Source organism: Crocodylus porosus, unplaced genomic scaffold (genome assembly GCF_001723895.1).
Source record: "Crocodylus porosus isolate Cpor-Errol unplaced genomic scaffold, CroPor_comp1, whole genome shotgun sequence".
NCBI lineage: Eukaryota > Metazoa > Chordata > Crocodylia > Crocodylidae > Crocodylus > Crocodylus porosus.
The window spans coordinates 49,652,526-49,662,090 of record NW_017728950.1 but is presented as its reverse complement, the minus strand read 5'-3'; the positions used below and the strand labels follow the sequence as shown (position 1 = coordinate 49,662,090).

Below are 9,565 nucleotides of genomic sequence, written 5' to 3'. Positions count from 1 at the left end.
ATCAGGGGCTCTCCTGGCCGCATCGTTAGTACCCACATGGACAAGGACCATGGGGTAATAATCGGTGGGCTGGATGATGGCCTGGAGCATCCCCTTCACATCCTGAATCTTCGCTCCGGGCAGGCAGTAGACCTCACATATTAAATGCTATGTGTGTAAGTTCTGGTATTTATAAAGAAATTGATGGGGAAAATAGATGAGGATATTCATGAAATAAAATTAGCTAAACACCACTCTTTGAGATCATTGTTGCCCCTCTATTCATGCTTTCCTATTTATTGCTTGTTTTGCACAGGAAGGAGTTGCAGGAGCTGCAGAATCTTTACAAACAAAACACTGAACATACAGCACAGCAGGCAGAGCTGATCCAGCAGCTTCAGGCTCTCAATATGGATACTCAAAAAGTACTAAGAAATCAGGAAGATGTTCATATGGCAGAGACTATATCTTATCAGAAAGTATGCATTTTTTTCTATTACAAAAGTATACATTTAAATGTATGTACAAGTAGTACACATAATTATTAATAGTCAGCACGCTGGCGAATAGACTGTCTATATTGAAAGCAATGTGTGATACTGCACCCTTCAATTAGTACTATTTCATGATTAAATCAGGCAGATTGCATAAATGTTTTGATTCACTTATACCTACTGAAGACAATGCCCAATTTTTGCCTACCAACTATGCCCCATCTTAAGCATATATGATTATTTGCCCCTGAAAAAAAGGACTTTAATGGACCGCAAAACATACAGTCCAACTTTTCCAGTGTATTTTATCTGTCTGTATTTCTCTTTTTTTTCTCAAGGTAAGAGGTGGTATTCATATGTAACTCCTCTTGTTAACTGTTTAAAATGTAATGAGAAAATTAATCTATAAATGTGATACGCTTGGTTTCGGTCTCATATGGAATACCACACCCCCAAATAATTTTTTTCCCATGCCTCACCTCTTTTCTTTTCCTTATTTATTGCCTTTCCCACCATTCATGGCTGGGCTTCCACTGTTGAGCAGATCTTAGGAGCGGACTCTTTGAAGAACCACTCAAAAGCCTCTTGTTATCAAGGAAAAACATTGACACAAGTATAGATGACTCTTTAATGAGTGTTTTTACAAGACAGAATATCTGTATGAGGCCAGTTAAGCACTATAAATTTTAGCTGGTATAGTAGTTTTTATTTGGGAGGTGTGATTATTTTTGCAGGGGTGGGAAGAGAAAATTTTACTGGCATAAGAGTGCTTTTGTCATTACAGCTTATTGCACTTGGCAAAGTAGTAGGAAAAACACTTTTTTGCTAATATGAAGTGCATCTATATTAGGAGGGTTTGCTGGTTTAGACTTTATAAACCTGACCTGAGATTCATTTACATCAAGAGTTTTTCTGACCTTTCTCAAGTAGACAAGAATCCTTGCAATCCTTCAGAGGCATTTTGAGCACTTGCAGGAGAAAGGTGCTGCAGGTTGGGGGATAAGTAGTCTCTCAGTTTTCTAACTAAGCTGACCACTGTGAAATACCTGGAATCTTAAAGGGGCTAGCACAGAATTGTTGAATTCAATATACTTAGGACCTTGCAGAGTGAGGTGAGCATCTTAAGCAAGCCCCACTGACAAGTAATGACATGTAGTGTTTAAATCACAAACCCAGAAGGTATCTGAATACCCATTGTTTACTCATAAGAAAAAATGGGAACAAGGTAGAAAAACTGCTGTTGCTCTGAAATCAGAATCCAGTAGATCTTTTAGTGTATGCGACAAACGGAGGTGAATGTATTTACCTTGTAATTTGGGAAATTGTTCTTATATTGTACCTGGCCCTTGTACAATACCTCTGGTCTTGCCTTTCATCTTCAGGGAGCCCAAGCTGTTGTCATCTACTTAACAGTTCCAAGATCAAATGACTATTTTTGTGATTGGAGGGAGAAATAATTTTTAAGTTAAATTATTAAGAGAACACAAACAGGGCTTTTGCTACTTTTCAAAGTCACATTGCTGGAGCAGTCTCTACAGCTTAAGAAGGATCCCGAAAATGAGTGTTCAGTAGGCTGTATGTAATGTTCAAACAATTGTTTCTAAGTGGCCTGTAGCTTCTAAGAGCAATGTGTGCTTCCTTTCTCTGAGTCACAAAACTGAACACTCCTATTGAGGTCAAAGCAAGCTGTAGGCATCCCAGTAACCAGAAAATAGGTGCAGTGCTCTGTATATTTTCAAGTCAAAGGCATAACGTTCAAGATGCACGTATTTGGTTTGTTTCCTTTGCATTAATAACATGCTGGCTGCAACCGCTAGATAAGGACTTGTCAGCTACTCCATAGACAGATTCACAGAGGAATATTTTTCTACTTCTCCAAATGGCATTGAGCCTATCAGCATGTACATCCTATGATATATTGTCCCTTACAGCAAGATCAATGACCTCTGTGTCAGTGGTCAGATAGGCATTACATGCTATAGCTTAGGCAGTGTGGTTGGCTGACATATTCCAAGTTCATCCTACTAGTTTGCCACTTAGGGAAACTGCTCTTCATACTGATGTTAAGGTGCATTAGTAAACAGTTGGTCACGTCAAAGAAATTACTTTTTCGACAAACCAGGCAAAGGTCATGAACTCTTAGTGGATTAGGCATAAATCCATTGAGGATCACAAATTCTGTTCCAGAACTAGCTTAAAAATGGGCAGGGGAGACATTTAAAGATCAGTCATCTGTTTTATCAAGTTGCACTGACTTGCTGGTGTGCAGTTGAGATATACTGTACCATTTTCCTTGAATCCACCCACATTTTAAGCACGCTGTTTTCTGCAAAAACTTATTCAGATTCGAGGATTTATGAAAATACATTGATATCTCTTTCATACTGTAGCTATAGTTCCACCTTTCAAGGAAAGGAAATATTCTTTTTAAAATGTATTGAATCTGTTTTATTGGTCCCAAATGCTCAGGGGACTTTGTTCCTGTGCTGGATTTAATGAGACTCAATAGATTTGTCCTCACCAGCAATTTCAAGGTGAAGAGGCTACAATCAATACTAAGGATAATAAGACAAGAAGAGACTGTGAACTCCTTAGCCAGCTTATCAGAGTGTTGAGAAATTTACAGTTTAGACCTTTTGTTTATATAATGCAGCACTTTCTTTGGTATGGGCTTGCGTTCCAAGCTCTTTATTAATCATACTGATTGAAAATCTCTTAAAGCCAGGCATCTTTGTCAGCACATGAATGTTCAGGTTTGAATCCAGGAATTGATCCCCCAAAACATCTGAAGCTGGGAGCACTGTGTCTTTGGTAGATATGGCATAATCAGGAGTAGCTCTAATGGTAAAACAAAACAAAACATGCTGGTAATTGGGGCCAGATTAACCCTTTAGTGGGCCCTTGGAAAACAAACTTGTGGGCCCCTACGTAATATTGTATATATAATATTACTTTTTTTCACTCAATAATTATAATATGTGAAATAAGCACAACTGGGCCCCTTCTTCATTTAAGGCCCTAGGCATGTGCCTAATTTGTCTATGTATTAATCCATCCCTGCTAGTAATACTGTTCTTCCTTAGGCTGGGTTGTTTCAAGTCTCTACCCTTGCGAGAACGAAGACCAGGAAATGTAATTGCCTAATATATTTTTGTATGCTTTATTCATGTTGTGCTCTCAATAACCTTTGCCTTCTTTTGCTTTGGTGGGTGTCTGCATTAGTAGCCTGAGATTCCAAGCTAGAGAGCCAGTCACCAAGTTATCTCATGCTGGCTATACTATTTTTAATAAGCTTTCCTCAGATAATTTTATGAAACCCAGTTGAAATTGTTCTAAGCAGGAATTTACATATGTTGTATTGGGAATTTTACATAAACAATGTGAAATTCATAAAAATAAAAATTAAAAATATGCATGCCTAGTTGGAAACTGGGCAACATTGCCAGCCAGATGGCCCTACGTTTCATTACTAAATCTTTCAGTTGTTTTACTTCAGATTACAGAAGAAATGCATATGCTCTCTCATAAGATCTTGAAGCTTTCTATTAATGGATCGAACTCTCTAACTGCATGGAGCAGGGGCAGAGCCCCATCAGCAGTATCACTTCCCCTTCCCCTAGTGTGCTCAGCCAATGGCTACTGACAATTAGGCAGCAGCTGTGGGAGTGAGAACATATAGTTGGCCAAGCAGTGTGGGGAATGATGTGATGCTGATGAAGGGCTTCTCCCTTACTCCATGTTGCCAAAGGGTTCATTCCTGGATGAGCTGGGGCCAAGCACAGCTCTGTGTCACCATTCCAGTGCTTTGCTTCTTCCGTTGCAGCATGAAAAACAACTTCCTCACTCGGGACACTTGCCCCAGTTTTGAATGTCTGGTTTTGGGTGAAAAAGATGTATAGTTTGTAAATAAATTCAATACTGTATTTACTTGAATACCAGACGGGGTCCTTTTCCCCTCAATCAGCAAGAGGGAAAAAAGACCCTTTTCTTACATTCGCATACAAGGAAAATTTGTCAAATATATTGTCTATTACTAAACTACTGCTAGAAGCAGCATGTGCTCAGTAATGGAAACCAGCTATGAAGTTGATTAAATGCAACCAACGCTGAGCATGACTAAAACACCTAGTCCATATTGGGTAAACATTGATAGGAACCTACCACAAGGTTTGGTTAGTGTAGCCCATCTGAATAATATATACTATAGTGCCCATTTTGCACAGTCCTCTTCAGCACCAACTCTTTTTTCAAGTCATGATGAGTCACTACATTGCATACATTTTGACTCCCACACCTGAACTGTGCTTTTCTTTCCTATTTTCAGTGATTCCTGTTTCTTCATCAGTGTTAAATATATGGCAAACATAACTAGATGAGGCCCCAAACAGTTCACCCGGAATATCTCTGTTGCCCCCTCTCTCAGCCTGTTGCATATTATTAGTGTGGCCCTTCCCTTCATGAGATTGCCCTCACCTAGGGGGTTAATTAACATGTGGATGCTTTGTAGGGGGAGTATCTGAAGTATAAACACATACTGAGCAGTGCTGAGCTGTGGGGTCACCAAGGCTTGAAATGCTGTTGACTCTCCTGAGACTCAGCCCAATGAACTATATGTAGGGGGCTACCTAAATCATGGGGGATGTACCAATTTTCATGGTTTAATTGCAGCATAAAGTCCTAATTCCATAATCATTTTGTAGCACCCTGCCCTTCATCACTGATTGGTGACAAGGCTCTGTGTGGGGGAGGGGTGGGCTGCCATCTCAATTGCTGGCTACGATTTGTGCAGCCCTGCCACTCATTGCTCATTGAGGAGGCTCTGGTGGGGGGAGGATGACTGAGGGTGTAGCCACCACCTTGTCTGCTGCCTTTCACGCCACGCTGACCACTGACTTCCACTGGGGAGCCAGGATTTTATTTTTAGGGAGTTTTTTTGGTTGAGTTCATGGATTTTGTGGATAATCCTGGATTTTGCAGTTTCCTTGAAATTCTCAAAATCACAAATTAAAGTAGGTCCCTAACCTACTTAAGGATCCCTATATGGTAAAGAGCCTTTTGGCTTGGGACCTAATATCATGCATAGTTTGTACTTTGTATAAGTAGGTACAAAAGTGCTGCTTGAAAGTGTGTTTATGGAGTGACTGTGCTAAAACTTGCAGCAATTTCAAAAAAGGTAACATGCATCAATTCTGGATTAAATAAATCTATGGGTAAAATATGCAAATTACTGCAGCTATGTTTAATTTCAAGGTCAGTGTTTTCAAATTTGCTTCTCACTTCCATGTGCTCAGCGAGAACATGATCTGACAGGAAAGAGAGTGAAGGAGGCTGCAGGGGGTGGAAGTTGAGAGGGGACAGGGTGACCACCTAGCCTTCCCCAGATTTATTTTCCCTGGTGTAGCAGTGGGAGGGAGACAAATTCAAGGCAGATGTCCAATAATTACATTCTATACCTAGAAAATTATAACAAAGTTATACATTTTCCATATATAGAAACTAATTATTGGAGGTCATCTTATATTCAAGTAATTATGGTAATATTGTTCTACTCTTCGAGTGAGCTGTTTATTCCAATTCTGTTTCCTGTTCTCCGATTGGTTTTATTGTATAACGGTACTTTGTTTCATTTTAGAGTTATTAAAAGCCTCTTCCAAATGACTATCAAGATTTTTGGAAGGACAGAGTATGTCAAACAGCTCTCCCTTGTCCACATGCTTGTTAGCACTTTAAGAAGTTCTAAAAAGCTAGGGAGGCATGACTTATCCTAAAAATACATTCTTTATTTGTCTCCATTTATTTATTTCAGGTTATTCCTATGTGTATGTATGTACTTTAAGATTATATTTCAAATTAAACTATTTAGTTACTTTGTAAATAGACAAGATGTGTTTAGTTTTAAGTACTCTAGAGCTGCATTTCTCAACCTGTGGGTCGCAACCCAAAAGTGGGTCATAAGACTATATGAAGGGGTTGTGAACAAACTTTAAAAATGGGTCAACAAACTTTAAAAATGGATTCTCCTTTAAAGGAGAAAAATGTGGGAAAATGTAGGTCTTCCCTTGCAGGCTAGCAGAGTTTCAGTCTGTGAGGGGCTGCTTGGGGCTCCTCCTGCCCCCTCCACACCTACCCCCTGCCTCATACATTGGAGGTCTGGGGATAAGGCAGTGGGTTGAGACTGTGGGGCACTAGGGTGGGACTCACCAGTGATGTTTACAAATGGGTCCTGGTACAAAAAAGGTTGAGAACCACTGCTCTCAAGTCCTAGTAAAGCTGAATTTTTTTACAAATGGTCTTTAATCAATTATTCCCTGGTATCAATAAAAAGCAGTTCTTAAGCAAAATTACTTTAAATATTGGAAAATTGGTAATATTGTAATGTACCTAAGACAGGATGGAGATGGCCCTTAATACAGGTTCATATTGTTTGAGTCAGTAACAGAACTGAACTGGATACGATCATGTGTTGGTACTGTAATAGTTTCCATTTTCCATTTTCATTTGACCTTTTATTCACCTCTGAATATAGTTTAACATTTCCCTGCCCCTTTGATGATGCTGTTTGTTCCTAAGGAATTTCTAACACTGTACTTTATTTATAATAGTTTCCTCACTTTTTAAAAATACATTTATCTTTGAAAGTTCTTCATGGCTCTCACATTATGGTTGCTGAAGCACTGGCTTGTGGTCTGTAGGGAACCAACTAGTCTCATGGCACTGGTTCTCACTCTTTAGTTCCAGGTACTAAAATCCATTAAATGCACACAACATTGTATTCAATATGTTCCTACTATTATTGATTCATGTAAGCGATGTTTGTTTTTCTTATATTTCCTTATGCTCTCTGTTTACTCCTTTATACCCTTAGCAGTTCAGTAGAATCATATGGTATATTCCTGTCTTCACAGAAACCAATGGAAAACCTTCCATTGACTTCACTAGAAAAAGTTTTACCCTTGTGTTTGTTTTGAACTTGGTATTTCCCAGTGCATAAAATAATTTCTTACTTTTTATGTCTTGTCTTTTTGATGTTTCTTCTTCACATTTTATCCTTAATTGTATTATGCAGATGTAAAATGGACCTCATCTTAAATTATACATTATTTTCTTTTCTATTACTTTGACATCTGTGGACATTCATCTTTCCTTAACAGTTTCATACGACCCAATGCTTTAAGCTGTTCCCCATTAGTGTAAAAGAGAGTCCCCTCCCAACCCCCCCCAAAAAACCCAGTTTAGAAATCTTAAGAAAGGGCGTAGCTTGTAGCCATGTTAGTCTAAGTACATAGGTTCTTTGGGTAAATCCAATCTCTTTTATTAGACCAACCTAAATAGTTGGAAAAATTCTTTGCAAGTTTTTGGGTACAAATACCTTTTGTCAGGCTGAGAAAGTGTCTGTCATTGACTTCCTGAGCCTGACCAACGGTATTTGCACCTGAAAACTTGTAAAGAAGAATTTTTTCTAACTATTTGAGTTGGTCTAATAAAAGATGTCAGATTTTCCCAAAAAACCATGTCTAAAACATTACGAAGGCACTCAGCTGTCAATGAAAAGATAGAAGAGCTGTGTGGCTGTCTGTAAACCATTCTGATTTGTTCTTTAGATGGGACAAATCAGTTTCCTTTTATGCATGCATAATTTTCTTTATGAATTTTCCCAGCATCCAGTAAAGTGCTTTAAGTTGTTATGAACCAATAATCTGATGGTGGAAAAATATTTGTATGTAACCCAGTCATGTGAAATATAGATGAATATGTTTTTTTCACATACATTTTCAGCAGACTGACAGTGCTTTTGTCTTTCTGATACAGGCTTTTTTAGGATTGTTTACAAGGATGGCTTTCAGTATGTAAACAGACATGCCATTTGTCTTTTCCTGACAAACGTTAAGTAACAAAAGCATCCATTAACTATAGCTGGAGATTGGGCTGCTCAGTACCTTTGCTAGATTGAAAAAAAATTGCAATAAAAATGCAATGATTTCCATCTTAATGCAGGTTTACTTTTAAAAACTCTAATTATGACCACTTATTAGAATATAAGTGCTGCTAATCATAAAAACAACAAATTATCATATCAGTATGATTTAGCTAATGAGCATATCAAGTTACAGCTGGAGATAACTGTACCTTGATGTTCCAGTTACTTGGAAGGACATTGCTTAGGAATGCATATTTCTGATAAATAAAATCTTTAGTGTCCTATGAGATATTGAAGTGGCTTTGAAAATAATTGAGAAAGCTGCTGCTTCTCATAAACAAATGACTAAGGTTGTATTTGCATTTTTAAAAATTTGTATTGCTTTTCTGTAAAAAAAAAAAAGAAAGGAAAAAAGAAAAAGGAACATTTTAGTGTAATTTGTTACTTTAATTTCTTCCTTTGAGTCTTTAAAAGTATCTGGAATCTTATCTTCAGTTCTGGTGGTAAGGTTGGTGATCAGTGGGGATCCTGGTTTTCTCTGTTTAAAAACTTCCAATATTTTAATTAAAGAATCCCAAATCTGCATTTTTCTGCAATTAAAATGAAATGCCACTCTATATATTGGTATCACTTGAACACAATGTTTTATTGATATATTTACAGTTTTAAAGCAGTTTGGAAGTCTACCAGTCCCTCAGTCATTGTAAAAAATAAATTCTAAATATCTATATAGTTTGGCATTTCATTTTGTTTTTTTATCATGAAAAATCAGAGCTCCCCGTGCCCCTTTCGCTCACCAGGTCGTAGGTCCAGTTGTGGCTATTCCCCTACAGCTTTGTGGCACTGATTAACCCTGATATGCCAGTATCCTGCCCCTGCCTGTGCTGCTGTCTTACACTCTCAACCCATAGCTCCCAGGTAATGCACTGGAGGAATGCGGGGGCATGTGCCCACCTGATTTCATAGTTTCTAGGGTCAGAAGGGACCTGAGCAGATCATCTAGTCCGACCCCCTGCCATGGCAGGAAAGAGCACTGGGGTCAAATGACCCAGCAAGGTGTTCATCTAACCTCCTCTTAAAAACCCCCAGGGTAGGAGCCTGCACCACTTCTCTTGGAAGTTGGTTCCAGATCCTAGCCACCCTGACTGTGAAGTAGCACCTCCTGATAGCTAAT

The 9,565-nt window shown here is 38.5% G+C and overlaps 1 protein-coding gene across 4 annotated transcripts in view; it reads left to right on the top strand.

The window, feature by feature from the left end:
• Nucleotides 1-9,565, top strand: part of CNTLN (centlein) — a 370,048-nt gene that overhangs the window by 137,601 nt on the left and 222,882 nt on the right. For 3 of the 4 annotated variants that reach the window (XM_019555079.1, XM_019555082.1, XM_019555078.1), the window contains exon 7: nt 296-458. The exons of the other annotated variant lie outside the window; for it this stretch is intronic. In XM_019555079.1, coding sequence (XP_019410624.1) covers nt 296-458 — 163 coding nt within the window. The remainder of the gene's footprint in view (nt 1-295; nt 459-9,565) is intronic. 4 annotated transcript variants of the gene reach the window in all.